This window comes from Lepidochelys kempii, chromosome 24 (assembly GCF_965140285.1).
Source record: "Lepidochelys kempii isolate rLepKem1 chromosome 24, rLepKem1.hap1, whole genome shotgun sequence".
NCBI lineage: Eukaryota > Metazoa > Chordata > Testudines > Cheloniidae > Lepidochelys > Lepidochelys kempii.
Genome location: NC_136403.1, coordinates 74,636 through 96,337, shown reverse-complemented (window position 1 = coordinate 96,337; position 21,702 = coordinate 74,636). Strand labels below are relative to the sequence as shown.

The 21,702-nt window shown below is 39.8% G+C and overlaps 2 protein-coding genes across 7 annotated transcripts in view; one reads left to right on the top strand and one right to left on the bottom strand.

Moving 5' to 3' along the window:
* SYT11 (synaptotagmin 11) overlaps nucleotides 1–16,000 on the top strand; it is a 43,136-nt gene extending 27,136 nt beyond the window's left edge. For 4 of the 5 annotated variants that reach the window (XM_073323181.2, XM_073323183.2, XM_073323185.2 and 1 more), the window contains 2 exons: nucleotides 8,037–8,160; nucleotides 12,904–16,000. In XM_073323181.2, coding sequence (XP_073179282.1) covers nucleotides 8,037–8,160; nucleotides 12,904–13,214 — 435 coding nt within the window. In that variant the 3' untranslated portion in view covers nucleotides 13,215–16,000. The remainder of the gene's footprint in view (nucleotides 1–8,036; nucleotides 8,161–12,903) is intronic. The other variant, XM_073323182.2, reaches the window with a different exon arrangement.
* RIT1 (Ras like without CAAX 1) overlaps nucleotides 7,204–21,702 on the bottom strand; it is a 53,474-nt gene continuing 38,975 nt past the window's right edge. The window contains exon 7 of one of the 2 annotated variants that reach the window (XM_073323192.2): nucleotides 7,204–8,225. In XM_073323192.2, coding sequence (XP_073179293.1) covers nucleotides 8,182–8,225 — 44 coding nt within the window. In that variant the 3' untranslated portion in view covers nucleotides 7,204–8,181. Of the gene's footprint in view, nucleotides 8,226–15,645; nucleotides 17,338–21,702 lie in introns of those variants that run through there. The other variant, XM_073323191.2, reaches the window with a different exon arrangement.

Below are 21,702 nucleotides of genomic sequence, written 5' to 3'. Positions count from 1 at the left end.
GGTAGTTCACCTCCCAATGACTTCATAAATATCTGCTTCAATTACTTTGGTAATTGAAATAACCAATCATTCATTTTCTGATATAGCTGTAAAACTAATCTGAAAAGTTTTCAAAATAAATCCCTGTTTAAAAATGTATAGTGTATACCTTTTAAAAATGAAACGTACACTTATCTCTGAGTTGTGAAGAATATGTATTCAGGTTATAACAACCAACAAGAATGCACTTCTATTTGGAAAATCATGATTAAATCGAGTCTTCCTGACTAGTGATTTAAATCATGCTTTAAATCAAATTGATTTAAATCAAATCCACCCTGCTATAAAGGCTGGTTGACTCTTGTAATTTGCTGCTGTGTATATATGTCTCTTTTCTAATTATGGTTTAATGTTTTATTTTCCGTTTTTATTTAGTACCTGTCATGCAAAATTAGAAATAACACATACTTGGATAAAGAAAGTTTAATGCACGTTGATTTGTTTTCTTGTACATTTCTAAATTGAAAGTAGTTTAGTATTGATTTCTTTTTATCTTTAACTCATTGGGGTCTGAATGCACAAAAGGAGTTTAGGCATGATGATGCTCAGTGTCACCATGCCTAACTTTTCGGCACCTAGAAAATGACTGCAATTAACAACTGAGTTAGGTGCCTGAGTTCCTATTTAATGAATCGGGAGAGCTAGGCACCTTAGACTGCAATTCACAAAAGCCAGCACATTAGGCAGACAGACATGGAAGTTAGCCAGTGGGAGATGCTGATGAGAAAGGTGTGCGCTAAGCCCCATCCTGTCTCAGATATAGGCAGACCTGCAGATATGTACCTATCTCTGCTTGGGATTCTCAGCTGCAAACCCTCTCTTGGCAGTAGGTGCCTAGCTGTTAGGTGGGGAGGATAGAAAGAAGACTTCCCTGATAACTTTTATTCCAGTGGTTAGGGTACTCCCCTGGAATGTAGGAGACCCCTGCTTCAAGTACCCCCTCTGCCTGAGAGGGAGAACCACATCTCATACGAGATGCTATGTGCTGCAGTGCCATCAATAAGCTACTATTCTCTTTTCTTTGCGCCATGCACTCAGTGCTATTTCTCTATCCTGTTGTCTGGCTGAACAAAGATCCAGAATGAAAACTAACCACTTATTAGCAAGAGAAAGTATTTGAGAGGCTGGCAGAAGCTGTGACCTCACTCCAGCTGAGGGTGGTTTGTCCTCCAATTCTCAAGATTGCTTACACGTCTGAAATCTTATTAAATTCATTTCAGCAGTGTCCCTATATATGTCTTTTTAATGTTCTGCTGGCCAAGAGATTAATTCCTTTCAGAAGCAGACATGGTCATCCACCTCACTATTGGCTTCAGGCTAGATTACTGAACACACTACTTGGGGCTATCCCTAAGGACTACCCAGAAACTTGCACTAGTGCAGAATATAGCAGATCGCCGCGCTCTGTATTGTCTGCCATTTTACTTCTCGATGCAACACGTTGCCTTGGGCTTTAAAACCTTAAACAGTTTAGGTCTTAAAACCAGCCACCATATCAGATACCTTTTCCTCCTTTATCCTGCCATGGCAACTGTGATTAATGAAGATGTTTGAATCTTCCTCTGCAAATCTGAAACTGCAGGGCTAGAATTTTCAGCTGTGCCTAGTATCCACTGTGGGATGGAAAGAGGCTATTCTAAAGTATACTTGCTGGCTATAGCCCCAATAGTCTGTTATGGCATCTCTGAGTAGCCAGAGTGCCATGGTATTCTTACCTTGTTCCCTCCAGTACAGTCATACCACTGCAGCACTAGCATAGGAAGAACTAGCTAGGAACTCCCCCTACTAGAGGGAGTTGCTGCACCTTCCTGGCCTCTGTGTGTTGCCAGAGCGACACAGAGGTCTCAGATAATGCAACAGAATTTGGTCCACAGGAGAGCACTGCAATTAGTATCGGACCCTGTAGTCTGAAATTTAATTCTGACAGACAGTGGTGGCACTAGGTATAAGGAGACTAAGCAATTGCTTAGGGTCCAGCAGTTCAAGGGGGCCCCAAAATACTATTCTTATATTTAATGTGGACTTGTATGTGTTGGGTAGGTATATTCTTTGATTTGTGGAAATAATACAATTAGTATTGTCAAGAGATGGGTGAGCGACAAGGGGGCTCCAAAATATTTGTGCTTAGGGCCCCCAGTGGGCTAGCCCTGCCTCTGCTGCCAGAACAGTTAGACCCTGTGTCTTGCTGCCTTTAGGGTATTAGGCAGTTTGCATCAGTTTGGCAGATTGTCTCCTGACTGTGAGGTGGACTGCCCACTGAGAATTAGTGTCATGGATGGCTCTCTCTTGGATCAAGTCTCCTTTAAGAAACTGGTTAAGTATCGTATTCTATTCCTTAAATTATGTAAATTGTTCCTAGATACTACAGTAATGGGCACCTTGGAATTGTGTGCAATAAATAAGTGTGGAGAATTAAAGGATGAAACTAGGACAAGACATAATGTCAGCAGACTGCAGTCCCAAATCTTCCTCAAAGGCTTTGGTGGGAAACAGCCAGTTACACCCTCTTACTGCTAATAAAGTGTTATCTATTAAGCTGTGATCTATGTTTATGAATGATGTATGGAGTGAGAGCATCACATGAATCAAAATTCAGTCTATCCAGTGTATTACTTGAAATTTTCTGTGCATGATTTTTAAAAATAAACTCCTTAGAAGCATTGCAAAACTAAATGCAATTTTCAGACAGCAGAAACTGCTGAATAGTTTTGAGTATGAGATGGTTTTCCCCTCTGTAATTTATGAGTTGAAATGTAAATGTGCAAATTCCAGCATTTTGGTTTACTCCTCATAGGCTCTGCAAGCAAACCCAATGGGGCTATTTAGAAGTATAATGAGGAGACAGTACTTGCATTCCAATTCTGATTTTTCCTTTAGTGGTTGATCTATTTTTGTTACTCAGCTCTAGTTTCAATTGGATATGGGATTCTCTTCTTAATTTCCTGCTCTAAAATGTGGTAAATTTTTGCGGTTCTCTATTAAAGAGCTATTGTGTCTCATCCTAGACGTAGCTGCATTTTTATTTGTAAGGTTAAATTCTTCTTCTATGTGCAGCCTGTAAACAAACAAACAAGCAAAAATTATAAAGGATCTCTTAGCATGAAAGATTTTAAACTCTAAAACAACCCCTCCCACATCATTTCATTTTAACATTATTGCTCCCTACCACTAAATTTTCTTCCATGCTTTGTTGTTGCTCACGACCACTCCACTCTTTTCCTGTTCATCCAAGTTGTTGCTGTCTGCTATTCCCATCTCCCTGTCCAGTCTTGTTAGTTTCCTCACAAACTCTTCTCCAGGACAGAGATAATGTCTTATGATAGAAATGACCCATTTGAATGTAATTAAAATGTATTGTCTCTGAACATATTGGATTCATTTAATCAGGGGAAATTAATTGTTAATAAAAGTCTAAAGCACACATGATAATCACTGTGACTTCATCACAAGGCTAGCCACAACATTTTTGGAAGAGAAGTACCTTTTGTATGTAGCTCATTGGTAACCACTGCAACCTTACAGAATCCAGCTGGAACAGAACTGGAGTGCTATTATTCAGATCGGAAACTCAGGATTCTAAAACCTAAGGCATTCTGGAGTGAGTACAACGGAATGTCCAAACATTGATCTGAGAACATTTTCATACTGTAGTATAGCAAGTTATTTGATTGGATTCTCCCAATGATATTCCTTTTAAATTCACTGACTTCTAACTTAGAGAAGCTTAAGGCAGTTTCTGCCCTCATATTTGGGATTGGGTTCATCTCTCCCAACTTGTCAGACAGAGGAACTTTAAGGTTTTATATAGTTGGTTTGTATTTTCTTTTTGTAATTAATTAACGTCAACCAGAAATGACTGATCAGTATCCCTGTATGTATCCACAGAACCTAAGTTATTTAGATACCAACATGATAGTCACTTCTAAGCATCACTAATAAGAAATTCAGTCTAAATAAAAAAAATTATAGCCCCCATTATAACCTTTATCAAGGATACACATTATGTAACATTACTAATAACCAAAGAACACTTTCAGTGAGAGCTGTGCATTCCTGAAGAGATACACAATCCTACAGACATCAAAAAAGTTCATACTGAAGATAACTCTTCTAGAACAAATATATGAAAGTCTGGAGTATGACATTTTGAAAATCCAAGAAGCTATTATATAGCTACAAGACAGTAAAGCTGTAGTTCCTAATGGAATTCCCATTAACTGATATACGAATTTTTCTAATGCTGTCACCCAATTTACACAAAATGTACTGTTACTTCAAGCTAACAAAAAGCCTAACAAACTCTTACTGAGGCTACAATTAGCTTTCCTAAAAGAGATTAAAATCTGGCATTTACTGGCCCATTTCCCTCCTTAATGTCGTTTGCAAAACCTTAGAAAGAACTTTACCAACAGCTTGGCTCCCTGCTGCCTACAATTAGGTACACAGATCAATCTATTTTTTGGTATAAGCAGGTAGCTGGCAAAAATGTAAGGTGACTTTTGAATATTATGACAAAAAAAATGCACTCATTCTAAGCCTTGACTCAGAAAAGGCATTTGACAGTTTCCTCTGGGATTTTCTTTTTTATTTGCAACCTTAGAGGCCTTCAATCTGGGGGTCTTACTTTGTTACATGGATCAATATGTTTTATCAAAAGCCAACAGCAGCAGTACTGATGCGTCGTCTGAGCTCTTGAAAGCTGAAGGAGTAATCAGATGTGGCTAACTTTTATCTCACTTATTATATTCATTGGTCTTAAAACTCCTTCCCGTCACCTTTTGGACTATTAGAAGAGTGAAAATTGGCAGCCACAGCCACAACATTTTACTCTTTGCTGAGAACCTACTGATATATTTACTCCTTCCCTACAATTCTGTGCCTCAGGTACCTTTACTTTTGGAAAGAAAAGGAGTACTTGTGGCACCTTAGAGACTAACAAATTTATCTGAGCATAAGCTTTCGTGAGCTAGAGCTCACTTCATCGGATGCATACTGTGGAAACTGCAGAAGACATTATATACACAGAGACCATAAAACAATACCTCCTCCCACCCAGAGTGTTCATGGTCTCTGTGTATATAATGTCTTCTGCAGTTTCCACAGTATGCATCCGATGAAGTGAGCTGTAGCTCACGAAAGCTTATGCTCAAATAAATTGGTTAGTCTCTAAGGTGCCACAAGTACTCCTTTTCTTTTTGCGAATACAAACTAACACGGTTGTTACTCTGAAACTTTTGGAAAGCTAATTGGTCTTAAAATTAAATAAATTTGAACCCTTATGTACAAAGATGCTACCAACAATTTTTAAATTATAGTGGAAGCCTCCCTATTTAAATACCTAGCAGTAATAATGCCAACAAATCTGAATAATAATATTTAAAGGAAATATTTCACCACTTAGTCACCAACCAGACAGACCTGACAAAGCAGCAGGATCTCATATTTTCATGATGGGGCTGTGTTTGCTGGCACCGTATCTTAGTTGGATATCAGTAAAAGATAGCATCAGTTTCACACTCACGAATTGTAAATCCATTTTCACTGAGAGTGCAAAAGCTTAGGCAACTTTGTGGGTATCTAAAGCAAAATCCATTTCTAACACTTGGAAGCCTGCATTATTTTAAGCTTGTTAAGCTTACTATTTTCAAAGACAACATAGCACGTGTTATTCAACACAGTTCACTTATCCAGACTCTCTCAGCCTTGAGGCATGGACTGGGAGTAAAATTTTCATAAGTGCTCAATGACTTAGGAGTCTCAGGACCCTAAGTCTCATTGAAGGTCAGTAAGCCTTAGCTCCTAAGTGAATGCTGAAAATGGTACTTACGTGCTTTTGCAAACTTTAGTCTGGATCAGTAGTTCTGCAGCACAAGGACTGTCCCCAGCATCCAACTATAGTTGGATCATAAAAACACCCCCATACTGGGACAAGCACTCCAAATCTACTAAAGGTCAAGATTTTAAAATGATAGAAGTACTGTAGTGCTCCAGAAGTGAATGTGTAACATGGAACTCTGTATTTAAAGTTAATTATTCCATGGCTATTAAACATTCCTACCTGATGCTTATATTCTGCATATCCCTCACATTAGTATTTATATTACAATGGTATCTGAAGCCTTCAGCTAAGATCAGGGCCCCATTGTGTTAGTCCCTGTGAAAGCACATAGTAAGAGACAGTCCCTGCCCCAAGGAATTAATCTGAATAGATAAAATAAAGGGATTATCATCATCATCTCCATTGTACAGATGAGGGAGAGAGGCACATAAAGATAGGTTACAGTGGCCAAGGTCATAACAAAAGCCTGTGGCTAAATTGGGAATTAAACTCAGGGTGTAACATGTAATTACTAAGCAACAATTATATTGCGGAATGTATATTTATAATTTTCTTCCCAGAGGTGTTTACATTGTTTTGTATGGCAAAAACTATTAAAATTGTACAAATAAAAAAATGTTGATCTATGGCAAAAGGCATTATTATAATCTGGCACCATTATTAGGCAGCTTTCTAACTGGTATTTGGGAAGTAGGAATTACGACTGATAATATAAAATCTCATTCTGTTGGGATTCAGAAATTCCTCCAACTGCTTTTGAGGGACACATTAGCTCTGAGCTGAAATATGGTAAAAGCAAGTTTTCAAAATTGTAGGATGTTGTAGGCTTGCTAGAGTATACAGGGTCAGAACATGGGGTAAATGGAAATTTTAAATGAAGTAGATATCATTATTTTTTCATATAATTGTTAATGTTTTTGTTTGTTAATTGTTAATGCTGATTTTGGTGAATAGATGTGGTTAAAAGGGTGGCATAATCCCCAAGAAAAACTGACTTTTCTTCTGAATCAAATAGTTGACACATTACTCAGGGCTTTGGTGCTAGATTTCACATTTTGCAGTTATAGTGCATTGTATCATAACTGTACATTCTACTGTACAGAACCAACATCTTCTGGGTTGTTATAACCCCTGCTTCGAGTACTGCCTCTGGAATAAAACTGTACAGTGTTGTTGTATCTGTGTTGGTCCCAGAATATTACAGAGACAAGGTGGATCTTTTATTGGGCCAACTTCTGTTGGTGAGAGAGACAAGTTTTTGAGCATACACAGTTCATCAGGTCTAGGAAACACTATAACGCACTAACAAGCCGCCCCCCAATGACTCTCTTAGAGGGCTATTAACAGGCCATTTCACCTTGAATGGTCCCTTGAAATGTGTTTTAACTATTTATGCTAAACCGTCTATTCCACCTTGTATTTAACTGAGACACAAAGAAGAGCTCTGTGTAAGCTCAAAAGCTTGTCTCACCAACAGAAGTTTGTCCAATAAAAAATATTACCTCACCCACCTTGTGTGTCTGGTATAAAACTAACACATAACAGTAGTTTCAACTCTTGGGATTGCTGTATCTGTGAAATTCCTGCAGGCAGTGTTCCTGCCTCTCTCTATTACCAGCAGGACAGTGGGGTGGGAGGAGGTATTGTTTCATGATTTCTGTGTGTATATAAAGTCTGCTGCAGTTTCCACGGTAAACATCTGATGAAGTGAGCTGTAGCTCACGAAAGCTCATGCTCAAATAAATTGGTTAGTCTCTAAGGTGCCACAAGTACTCCTTTTCTTTTTGCGAATACAGACTAACACGGCTGTTCCTCTGAAACCTCTCTTTCTACAGTACCTCCTGGTAAGGAAGGCTGGCACCGATGTAACTGTAAATACTGAGTTCACGTTCCCCCAATTCTAGCTGAACATCAATACTTTCAAGATAAGGAGAAAGCTTTCCCAACAGGAGCCTCATAGTCCCTAAGCTGGTCATTGTTTTCTTTTCACAAGCCAACCTCTGAGGCAGTGATCCTCATTTTTTCCATTGTGAGACACCCCCTGGGAATCTCCCTCCCATCTAGCAATATGGGAAGGGTACTGTGGTCATGACCTCCTGGCACCTACCTGTTTATTACTTCCCAGGTCTTCCCAGTTGTATCTGCTTCTTTTCCACAGAAATGCATTAGCAGAGGAGAGCTGCAAGTCTCACTGTCTTACCAGCCTGTTGCGCAGAGAATGACTGTTGTGGTGCTGAAAGCTAGACATTTACCGAAAATGGATATCACTGGCCTCTCAGGTAGAAGCTATTTTCTCCAGCCTATTAATAGTTTACTGCACTCCACCTGATGCATAGTTTGTTCTTCCCTGTAAACACAAAGGGAATGCTGTAAAATGGAGTGTTAATTTAGACTGTAGTTACTGATCAGTTGTTTATTGGTTAACGCATCAACTAGATCTGAAGTGTTTGTTCTTCCATTTAATGCCTTGAAGTCAGTGCAACAATAAAAATTTACCCCACACAGGCACTATAGAGAACAACTTTTAACATGGTATGCTGTGAGTGTGTCAGTACAAAGGAGGACTGCTTTATTTTCATCCTAGTGTGTGTCACACTTCTACTTGCAGTATGAACAAAAAACAAACTGCTTGCTGGGGACGAAAATACAAGACAGAGGGTTGGGGTGGGGGGCCTAGATGGAGGTGCACAAAAGGCAGAAGTGCTTAATAAATATTTCTGTTTGGTATTTGGAAAGAAGCAGGATGATGTTTTCATACTGCATGAGGGTTAACTTTTTTTTTTTCCAGTCCAAGGAGGATTGGAGACCGCCTCTACTAGGGATAAACATTTTTAAGTTAGCAGGCCTTGATAATTTGCACCCAGGGTCCTAAAAGAGTTGAGTGAGGAGATCTCTGGCCTGTTGGTGGTAATTTTTAATAAATCTTGAAATACTGAAGAATCTAGAAGACGGTGTGAGTGCTAAAATCGTGCCAGTATTAAAAGAGGGCAAGTGGGATGATGCTAGGTAATTAGAGGCTGGTTAGTCCGATATCAATTCCAGGCAAAATTATGGAAAAGCTAATAAAGGATTCAGTAAATAAAGAATTAAAGTATGGGAATATAATTATTGCCAGTCAACATGGTTTTATGGAAAATACATCTTTTCAAACAAATATCCCATTCTTTGATTAGATAAGTTTAGCAGAGAAAGGTAACTGTAGATATAATACATTTAGACTTTTGTAAGCGTGATGGTTCTCGGGGTGCCTAGAGCTATGAATTACCTTGTTTCCCCATGCCACCAGCATGAGGGAATTATGCTTGTTCTTAACTGGGTGTCAGTCTCCTAACACTGCTAGCCTGTTAGCTACTCAAGCACTCTTCTCAGTGCTATGACAGCCCTTACTTTACCTTGCAGTTTAACACTATGTCCACCTCAGTCCCCAAGTCCCTTTGAAGCATTCCCCTGTGATATCTAGCCCCTGACACTAGCTACTCACAGAACTACCAGGTCTGCTATTCCCAAAGGAACAGACCATACCAGCTTGTAAAATTCCACTTTGGGATCAGCACTTTGCTTAACATCACAGCACTTAGCTAGCTATACGTATAGTGAAAACAAGAGTAAGTTTAGTATCAAAGATTCAAGTGATAGTGAGTAAGAATATTGGAAACAAATGGTTGCATATAAAAGAAGATCATAATATACTTTCTAGAGACTAAACTTAATTACCAGGTTAACCTCCTGTCTAAACAAGTTTCTCTCACCTAGAATCCTCTTAAGCAATTTAAACCAACGTTGGCTGAGATCCTATTTTTATTAATGAAACTGTGCTGTTTGTTTACTTCTGAGGTCAAGGATGAAGGAATGTCTTCTTTGCTTCCTAGTTATACCCCCAATGTTCATTGTCTTAGCTCATAGCCAGAATAATGACACGACTTCCGTTTTGATTTCACAACTCTTTACAAGTTAATAGACATCCATTGTGTCAGTTTACAATGCGTAATTTGCATCCTGACAGAGGAAAACATCTTTTTCACCTTTGCTGGTGACTAATACCTTGAGATACAAACTTTAAAAACCTTTTCAGTATATATGCATGATGCTTTACATAGTATCTGTATACTCAGTGTTTTTGTAGTAATGTGGGCCCCAGGATATGAGACACACGGGGTACGAGAGGTAATCTTTTATTGGCCCAACTTCTTAACTTAAAAAAATCACCGCACCCACATTGTCTCTATAGTGCCTGTACATACTGTGACAGGGTCAGGCCAGATGGCTACAGGAGAGTAATAGAAGGCAGATGTATTAGCCCCAGGCTAAGTAGGTCCCTTTTCCCTGGGTAAGGTAACAGGGAAGGTTCCAGAACAATCAGGAACCTTCTGGAGACAATTAAGACAGGCTGATTAGAACACCTGCAGCCAATCAAGAAGCTGCTAGAATCAATTAAGGCAGGCTAATCAGGGCACCTGATTTTTAAAACCTGGGTTTTAAAAAGGAGCTCACTTCAGTTTGTGGTGTGCGTGTGAGGAGCTGGGAGCAAGAGGCACTAGGAGCTGAGTGAGAACGTGGACTGTTGGAGGACTGAGGTGTACAAGCATTATCAGACACCAGAAGGAAGGTCCTATGGTGAGGATAAAGAAGATGTTGGGAGGAGGCCATGGGGAAGTAGCCCAGGGAGTTGTAGCTGTCACACAGCTGTTCCAGGAGGCACTCTAGACAGCTGCATTCCACAGGGCCCTGGGCTGGAACCCAGAATAGAGGGTGGGCATGGGTTCCCCCCAAATCCTCCCAACTCCTGGTCAGACACAGGAGGAGTTGACTTGGACCGTGGGTTCAGAAAAACAGCCAAGCTGAGGGCTGCCGTGAAGCTCCAAGGCAAGCAAATCCGCCAGTAAGCACAAGACCCACCAAGGTAGAGCAGGAACTTTGTCACAATAGGTTTCAGAACAATATTAATACCAGAATGACACTGGCTTTTATTTGAGACCTCACATTACATTCTTTGGTGAACTAGAATGTAAACACCAACCTCATGAAATTTCTATAATTGCTTCCCAGTTGGCTTAAGAGGGCCGTGGTCACAGAAAGGTACTTGACTTACTACTGCATGACATTCTAATTAAAAAAATAGCACTATACACATCAAAGCACATTAAAGGGCTTACCAACTGGCCTACAGCTCTCAAAAAGTAGTTGTAAATGAGGAATCAGCAAAATGGGGTATTCCTAGTGTAGTTCTGCATCCATCTGTTCTAAGCTCAACACTAATAATTATTTTAAATATTTGAATAAAAATTACTGTTGATAAAAATCTGTAGATACTGAAGACCTATGTTAATGTGGACACGGTAGTTAGAACAATCTGGATTGCTTGATCAGCTGTGTGATGGGTTGGGTCACAGAAACACCCTTGGGACTGCCACCTGATGTGCTGAGACTACCTCTGAGCCCGTTTTCCCTGCCAGCTTGGGACTGCAGTACCCTGTTGTAACAATGCTGCCCGTGGGAGCCAGCTGAGGTCACTCAATCAGGGTGAACTGCAAAAAAACGGGGCAGACAAACCCCAAACGTTGGTGGATATTCCAGAATTTAGATTTACCAAGCCAGCCCAAAACAGCCTCTGTATTACATTACTGGTTACTCAGAAGGCCGAACAATGCAGTTCCCTTAAACTACCCAGCCGCAGGCCTCCATCCAGACACACATGTCAAACATATGATGAATTATTCTGAAAAAATCTTATTTCATCATACAAAAGGTTCTCCCAATCCCAAAGGATCAGCCACACACCCAGGTCAAACAACAACTTAGATCTTACCCAAAATACATGCTTATAGCCAATTCTTATTAACTAAACTAAGATTTATTAAAGAAAAGAGAGAGAGAGAGTTGGTTGAAAGATCAATATACATATAGACTTGCGTTCAATTTCTTGAGGTCCAGATACATAGCAGAGATGGTGAGTTTGTAGTTGCCAAAAGTTCTTTTAGAAATAGTCCATAAGTTATAGACCAATGTCCATATTCAGGGTGGCTCCAGTCAGTGATTGAGGATTTCAGTTCTTATGGCTTAGGGTTTCCCCTTCTTGAAACCCAAAGCAGATCTGAGATGAAGAAGGATCGTGTCCCAGGGTTTTTATACATTTCCAGCAGCCTCTTGGCCTGAGAAAACAATAGGCTCAACTTTCCGTCTCCCAAATATCATGGCAATTAGCATAGGGTAATTTATCCATTGAACAGTTCAGATACAGGTTACCACAACCTTCAGAGAGACATATAGACAATAATACTATTTTACTTAAGTGTCTTCCTAAATATTAATACTCCTTTTTTGATCTCTGAATCAAAGCTATAGACAAGAATTGTTTGCTTACATCACAAGACCTGAGCAAAAATCTACCCTTCTATCTCTAACCATGCAGGCTTGCATTTCAAAGTTCTGTTTATTTACATATCGTCCTAACCAGTCTTTAAAGTTCAGCCATGGGTCAGGTCAGTCTGTGAGTTAACTAACTCTCCAGTCCGCCATGGAGACTGCCAGTAACACAAGGAAGATGAGCATTTTTTCCTCTCAAAATAATAAAACAGTTTTTGATTGGGAGGAGATTGGGAAGCAGAAAGTTAGAACAAAACCTTTTTTTTGCTTCTTTACCCAGTATAAAGGCGGCCTGAAAGGGCACAAACTTCCTTTTCTTTTTATGTATATTTTTGCTCCCTGTATAGATCTCTTAAAGTTTTTCATTTGGGGAATTATTCATCGCTTTGGTTCTTCACCTGTAAGGGAACCAGGGATTTAAACAAACTTTCTCAGATATTTATGGGACAATAAACTTTTATTTCTGATCAGAGTCTCTAATTTCCACGGTCATGGTTTGGATTTTAATGGAAGTGGTATAAGTGGGAGGGCAGCCAAGGTGTAGGGAGCTATGGGGCACTGTGATGTCTAACCTTTAATTCATTCTTGACCTCTTAGACGTACTATTCCGAAGAGTATTATTAGGCTGTGTTATTGGTTTGCTTTTCTCTTTTCTCTGGCAGACCCCTATGTTAAGGTGAACGTTTATTATGGGAGAAAACGCATAGCAAAAAAGAAGACCCATGTGAAGAAGTGCACTTTGAATCCCATCTTCAATGAATCCTTCATTTATGATATCCCTGTGGATCTCCTTCCTGACATCAGCATTGAATTTCTAGTCATCGACTTCGACCGCACCACAAAAAATGAGGTGGTAGGTCGGCTGATTTTGGGAGCACACAGCATCACCACTGGTGGCGTGGAACACTGGCGAGAGGTGTGCGAGAACCCCAGAAAGCAGATTGCCAAATGGCACAGCCTGAGCGAATACTAGCAGAGGCTGCTGCAGCAGCGACTGCTGGCTCATAGAACAGACTTAAACCTTGTTTTAGTCATAGAACTAAACTTTCGTAAGATGCAGCTGATTGGTTCTCAAGTGATGTGATTTTGCAGGGCACTAAAATTCTTAAAAAGCATTAAATTTAAAAATACCACAACTATATGTAAGTGTAATCACGCTATTGCATGCCTAATACAAACTAAAATTAGTGTAACTTACCAATATCAAGTTGCAGATTTTAATATTATCTGTTACTATGGAAGTTGTGTTTGTGCCGAACTGTCTTTGCTGGTATTCACCACAACTGCCCTCTCTTTATTAGGCTTCTCCCAAAGTTTCTGAATTCTGCTGTTTAACCTCTAGTTTCTTGTTAGTTCATCTGCCTATAGATTCTTGCTGTTCAGTCCTTTGATTTGGAAGCATTAACTGCATTTTCATATATAAAAGTTTAGAATTCAGCAATAGTGCAAAGACGTACAAGGAAGAATAGCTCTCTCCTTTTAAGAAAAATGCCTTGTAACCTGGTATTGGAATATTTCCCTTTGTGATGTATTTGCTATAGAGCTATAAAGTCATGCTTGAAGGTATAAACATCTAAAATTGAAATATTAGCAACCTGATCACTTTGCTTTTGCCATATGGGACGTGGTTCAGGATAAATATTTGGTGCATCCCGAATTCCCACAGAGCACAAACTGTATTTTATTCAACTCTGTATATGAATAAAGGGTCCATACAGAACATTATAAACTAAATGTGTAAGATTCATTTTAGGGCGACTGAGGCTAATTCTCTAAAAGGATTTTGAATTCTACCTAAGCATCATCTTTTTCTAGACTGACAGTGACATATCTGAAATTAGACAGGAAACTTTATGCTGGAGAAAGGCTTTTAATGAATATAATCAAATAATTAATGATATAGCCTCCTCCACATTTGACTTGAGATTATATTAAATGTACTTCTTTACGATTTGTTTCTATAATAGCCAGTATTCAAAGCATTAGACTTAATTTACATTGAGAAAAATAAAAAAACCTGTCTTCTCAAAACATAAATTAAACTCTCAAATGAAAGTACAAAGCATTCTGAACTATCTTTACGTTTTTGGCTTCCAAGAATTAGAATTTGCTTACTGTCATCTTTGGAATTTAAAAACTTTACTGGATAACTGTGACTTGTAGCACTTTGTAGAACATTTGCCTGAATAGTCAGCAACTTCTTTGTACAGAAGGACATGGACCCAAGTTCTGTAAAGGTAAACAAAGGGTGGAAGCAGTTGCACTAGATCTCACTGTAAAAACACTGGTCTAAACTTTTGTACAAGATATCTTGATAAAGTAATCTGATTTGGCTTCCTATAAACAAGTCAATTTTTAATTTTAAACATTATTGGCAAGCTGATCATAAACAGTTATAACAAGAGACCTAGTAAACAGCTCCTCTGCAGGGATCTGAGTTTATTTTTAAACACTACACATTAAAAACAAAGAAGAATTGAGTGGGCAGAAAGGCACACAGAAGACTGCAAGTTTTCAGTATTCATTTTGTTGCTTCCATGCAGCCACTGTTCTGTGCCCTGTGGAATGTAAATAATGTATCATAAGTAAATTTTTAAAAATTCATTTATCTGTTTACAGTACTTGAGACCACTGAATTTTAGAGCCCTGTTGGAAAAGCATGATCCTCACAATGTTCTTACTATTGAAAGTAGAATAACTGAGCATGTCTTAGCCTCCAGTTTCCTCTCAAGCCATAACATAGAGCAACGGCTGCTCGGTTGGCAAACAACCTAAGTTTTACCACCCATTAATCTCTCAGCAGCACTTTCTGACAAGCTGTCTTTGGAAAGTTGAATCTTTCCACTGTCAGCTTTTGTTGATTGTAGGAACTCCCTTAAAGAGAAAGAAAGTTTCAGTTTAGCTGTGGCTGTTAATGGGTCCAGGACTAACAGTGATGTTGAGACTGAAGTCCTCTCAATATTTCTAAGACTTGCAGTGAAGTAAATACAGTGCGGGCTTCTCCATATGATTTATCAGGACATCTCAATCTTGATTCCTGCTTGAGGTTACAGTAGATTTTGATCTTTGTCTTAATTCCTTTGTAGCTCTTACTCTATTAGTGGCACTCAGCCATGAACAGGAGAACAGATTTTCATCTGGAAGCTGGTGTAGATCTATTTGAATCTGAGTTTTTACACTGAGCAATCTGATTGTTAAAGGTTAGGATCTATCACTATTCCTTCCACATTCTTCCCCCACTATAAAAATGATTACTTGTGTACATTCCATTCAAAAGTAACTAAGAGGTTCCCTTTTTGTCTTCAATGTGAAAAGTATACTTAAGCCTAGATCATCTCCTTATTCCTATTCCTTAGTTGAAAAAGGAAAGACTAACATCTTGTCAAGGAAAAGTGCTCAGGGTAATTAAACTTAGGCTTATTGGACAGATGTGAATAGCTCCATTACTCCTCAAGAATAATGGAAAACTGAAGATGTGCAGATAATTTTTCTTTGGTGTAAAATTGACAGTTACTGACAGCTGCCTCACGGTGGCATCTCCCAGATGTGTTTTTTCTTTACCTTGTGTCTTCTGTTGTAAAATTAACTTGGACAGTTACAACTTTGTGGTAAAAAAAGTTGAAAAGCGAAAAAAACTAACTTGAAATGTGTGAAACTGCATAATACTGTATGCTAATCTACAATATGTAATGCTATCTTGTATGTTGAATTTGTTAACGCACGTTGAGTGTGCGAATAAAGATTGATTCACTTTAAATAGCTACTGACTGTGGACCGTTTGTAGAAATCAGAAGAATATAAATGTATTTAAAACATAACTACACCAACTACTTTTAAGAATTAATTTCTAAAATTTGTGTTCCTGCCATAACCTGTTGTTTTATAGGAAGCAGCAGCTCATGTACAAGAAAAACATCAAAGTAATAGCTGAGCAACATCAAATGCAGAAACCAAATTAATGAAATCTACTTGTCCCTTCACTGCATATGACTATCACCACCACCACAGCCCAGTGTTTGGACAAGATCAGCTCATGGATGAACAAAAGCTGTTCGGAGTGGAACCCAAGCAAGACAGAGATGATGCTACTAAGCAGAGAAAAACCACTCATGAGAGTTTGCAGTCCTGATGCAGGCTCCTTTTGTTGACAGTGCACAGCCGCTATTAATTAGTTCAGTCTGTCTTTTAGGAGTGTTCCTAGAATACTAGCCCTGACACTAAGCTCTTACATACCTGCATCTAAGAGCTGGTCGCTTTGAACCAGGAGGAGGTCAGCGTGTACCAGAGAATTTTTTAGTGCATGGTAGCAGTGTCCACACGAACAGTTTGTGCATGTCATGCTAGTTCATTTTAGATTTACTTCCCAGTTTGCCACCCACTAACTATTCGTCTAGATGAGCCCTAAGCCTAACACTTTCTACCATTTCTGGTTGGCGAGGAGATGTTGGTCAGTCCTGAAAGACAGTGATCTGGCCACAGTTATACACTCCTTCATCAGCTCCCCTCTGGACTACAGTAATACAATATATCTGGGCATGAAGCCTTCAGCCCTTAGGAAATGCCAAATACAACACAACACTTTAACGCGTCTCCCCAGCAACATAGGCTACTGTGAGCACATTAAATCTGTCCTCTGCTTGTTTCACGGGCTTCCCACAGACTATCAATTTAAGTTCAAGGTCTCAATCCTCATCTTCAAGACACTCAATGGCCTCAGTCCAGAATATATAAAAAATTGCCTAAAGTCCAGGATGAGCACCATGGTCAACAATTCAGCACCTCAAGCACAATGAATTTTCTACCATATGGGGAAAGTTTGTCTATGTTGGAGACAGCTTTCCCAAGGGACTGCCACAGAAACTAAGGACCATCACAAACCTCACTACTGTCCGCTTCAAGTGCAAAGTGCACTTATTTGATCATGACTTCACTAATATAAACACATAGCAGCATGTATATTTAAAAAAACCTTACTAGAACAAAACACTACATTACACACAAAATTTCCCCCCTGGGGGAAGGATGACAATGTATGACGCACATGTGATAAATGTTACTCACGTCACTACTGGAAGATGCGCAGATACCACAGACTCCTAAAAGTGCAGGTGAAATTTTTAAGTTAATGGTGGAATTCAGTCCAATTTGGCACCTGATGCATGAATTAAATTTCAAAGAAGCTACCACAATTACCTATGAATCTGACAGTTCTATATACACATATCAAAATAAATATCTTGCAACAGGGATCTTAGTTATCGAAACAACTAAATTTTCCACTAGTTATTGGTGTTCTCTGCACTTTGGTTCTGAGGTTCAGTGTCTAATCAGTGTCAACTGCCTGTCATTATCTCAATAACTGTGCAATATGTGTAATGATTGGCTAATAATGACTGTCTGCCAAAGTATAAATGTTTGAATAATAACTAGTTATTTTCCACCAACTCTACTGTAAACATTAAAATCTTTTCACACATCTCTTCTTGGCTTCCTTACTTAGTGCTCACACTACCTGCCATTAACAAATATTCCACCTCAGTGTTTATCCCCTTCAGCTGAAGTAGAAACAATCCAAAGTTTACATAAGATAAAAAACAAAGAAAATGGGTTTGACAAACTGTGAAAAGGGAAACAGTTTTAAAAAACAAAGAAGTTCAACTATCACTCATTTCCCTCCTTTCTTTGGGTCTGGCTCTTGATCCCACTCAAGCAGATAGAAATTTTGTCACTGTCTTCAATGGGAGCACAATTCAGCCTTTCTGCCCCCGACACTTCCACCCCAGGTAACTCTTACACATCAACAAGTTTCTTATCAGCACAGTAACTCATTTATGTTTATTTCTTCATTACAAACTCCACATCAGGAATCTCTTGCAATTGTGTCTTGTGGAAAATATAGGCTTTGACGACAGCCAAAAAAAAAATTAAACTCCGAAGTCTGATTTAAGGAGCGTCCCAGAGAGGACCAGGCAGTGGTTCCTCTTTCTGATCTCAGGGAATACAGTACAATACACCAGGAATAGTTTCTTGTTCATGTAATAAAATGGAGAAAAATAAAAAAAGCTGGTAAAGTCAGACTTTACCTGAACCTTCTGTAAAGTTTTATGGCATAAGGGATGAGGTAGCTTCTGGGTCTTTGTGAGATTACGGGATAAACTCTATTTCTCCTTGAGTAAATCTAATAATCTTAAACCCAAGTCATTTGCCTGTTATATGTCTTAAACAACCTTTCTAGAATTTTTATTCTGTACTGGTAGGCTTTGATTTTTCACTATTATCAAGATTGCTTTTAGATTTTTTTTTTTTTTTTGCTGCTTATCAAAAATAAGTCAGATGTAAAGATTATTAGCCATTCATCTTTAATAAGGCCATCTAGTGGTTTAGCTCCTACAATGCAAATCAAGTTACAAGGCTTCCTGTCATGTGCTTTTATTGTGCAGTCTCACTTTGAAAGACATTACCTAATTCTATTTACCTTGGCTGGGCTGTGGACATTTCAATATCACTTCTTTGTTGTGACAAAGGGATAGAATGTGTCTGTCAGCAAGAGACACCCATAATTATTTTTTCAGGGACTATCTTTGCTAGGTTTCAGAGTAACAGCCTTGTTAGTCTGTATTCGCAAAAAGAAAAGGAGTACTTGTGGCACCTTAGAGACTAACCAATTTATTTGAGCATGAGCTTTCGTGAGCTATAGCTCACTTCATCGGATGCATACCATGGAAACTGCAGCAGATATTATATACACACAGAGATCATGAAACAATACCTCCTCCCACCCCACGGTCCTGCTGGTAATAGCTTATCTAAAGTGATCATCAAGTTGGGCCATTTCCAGCACAAATCCAGGTTTTCTCACCCTCCACCCCCCTACACACAAACTCACTCTCAGCTAGCCTTATACAAGTGAAAGGCAACTGGCTGGAGAAAGAGAAATGAGAAGGGGAGGCATGGGACTTGACAACTCAACTACCTTTAGAAAAGGAAGAAAACAAGTATCAGGAAGTTGCCGAAGGCCCAAAGGTCTCAGTGACCCATCTTCAAGACAATGTTTTGCTTAATTCTTCTAATCCTGAAATTGTACTAAGATTGCTACTTTAATTTGTCAGGCATTTCAGCAATTTTTTTTTTTAATACTCTACAGTACAATGGTTCTAACTCCTAAAACTTCTATCACAACATAAAAAGGAGTACTTGTGGCACCTTAGAGACTAACAAATTTTTTTGAGCATAAGCTTTCGTGAGCTACACAGCTCACTTCACGAAAGCTTATGCTCAAATAAATTTGTTAGTCTTTAAGGTGCCACAAGTACTCCTTTTCTTTTTGCGAATACAGACTAACACGGCTGCTACGCTGAAACCTATCACAACATAGACATCCCGCTGTATGCGATACTACTATAACTGACTTTGAAAAGTCACAAACAGGCACACTGATAATCATCATTAACAACTATGTCAGCAGAAGCTTTACCTTTATTCATAGCAATGATAATGTTATGTTACGTTACATCACCGTTTCCTGTAACATATTAAAAAAAAAGGTGACAAGCCTGAAGCAGCACCCCAAAGTATCTGAAAAGATTTTTCCAGTACATTTGAAGTATGAGGCAGACAAAGAAATTAGCATAACTAGATATATACATTGAATAAAAAACTCCCCAGGAAAAGACAGAGAGGTAGCAAGAGGTGCACTGTACTTTTTATTTTTTTGTAATCAGTTAAAAAGTAGCTTATCTTAATGCAAGATCCAATATACTGCTGAAGTTGATCAGGGGTAGACATAGGAAAAGGAGGAAAATTTTTATTAGAATAGTTTCCTACCTTGATAAAATCTAAATTATGTAATATAGCTTCAATGTATAACTAGCGACAACTTTCTAAAAAAATGGCTACTCACTTCTCGTAACTGTTGTTCTTTGAGATGTGCTGCTCATATCCATTCCAATTAGGCATGCGCATGCCATGTGCACAGTCATTGGAAATTTCTTCCCCTAGCAGCACTCATTGGGTCGGCTCTGGAGCACTCTGGAGTGGCGCCTTCATGGCACTCAATATATGATCCTGCCGAGCTGGTGCCTCCTCAGTTCCTTCTTGCCTGTCACTCCGACAGAGGGGAAGGCATGCGGGTTTGGAATGGATATGAGCAACACATCTCGAAGAACAGTTACAAGAGGTGAGTAACCATTTTTTCTTCTTTGAGTGATTGCTCATATCGATTCCAATTAGGTGACTCCCAAGCCTTACCTAGGTGGTGGGGTCAGAGCTAAGGAAACGCTGATTGTAGCACTGCTCTGCCAAAAGTCGCGTCACCTCTGGCGTGCTGGACGATGGAGTACTGAGAGATAAAGGTATGCACTGAGGACCCAGTTGCTGCCCTGCAGATTTCTTGCATCAGGACCTGGGCCAGGAACGCTGCTGACAAGTCCTGGACCCTTGTGGAGTGTGCCGTTAAGAGCCAGGGTCACTACTTTGGCCCGCTCGTAGCATGTGCGGATGCATAACGTGATCCAGGAGGATATTCTTTGAGATGAGACCGGGAGTCCTTTAATCTGGTCTGCCACCGCTATGAACAACTGGTTCAACTTTCTAAACAGCTTAGTGCACTCAATGTAGAAAGCTAATGCTCGTTAAACAACGAGGGAGTGCAGCCTCTGCTCCCGGTTACTGGCATGAGGCTTAGCTTAGGGTAAAAGAAAATGTCCTGGCTGGCGTGGAAGTACGACACCACCTTGGGGAGAAAGGCCAGGTGCAGCCTGTGTTGCACCATATCCTTGTGGAAAACTGCGTAAGGTGGGTCAACCATGCAAGGTGAAAGCCTTTAGCACAGACACCTTCCTCACAGAAGTAATGGTGACCAGGAAAGCTACCTTCCAGTACAGATACAGGAGGGAGCAAGTTGCCAGTGGTTCGAATGGGGGCTCCAGGAGTCTGGAGAGGACCAGGTTAAGGTCCTGATCTGGGGATATAGGCGGTCCAGACCTTTGAGGAAGTGACCAACCATAAGGTTGGTGAAGATGGATTGACCAGATGCTCCTGGGTGGAAGGCCGAGATAGCAGTGAGGCGTACCCTTATGGAGGACGCCTCCAGGCCTTGTTGTTTCAGGTGCAGAAGGTACTCCAAGCTGAGAGGTACAAGGGCCTAGATGGGGGGTGTACGATGCTGGTCACACCAACATGAGAATCTCTTCCACTTTGCCAGATATGTGGCTCTAGTGGAGGGCTTCCTGCTGCTGAGGAGGACCTCCCTTACATGTTCTGAGCACAGAAGTTCCATGGCGTTCAGCCACGAAACCTCCGAGCTGTGAGGCGGAGGGACCACAGGTCGGGGTGATGAAAGCGACCATGGTCCTGAGTGAATAAGTAGGGGAGAAGAGGTAACATGATCGGTGCCTCCACCAACAGCTCCAGCATCATAGTGTACCAGTGTTGTCGGGGCCACACTGGAGCTATCAGAATTA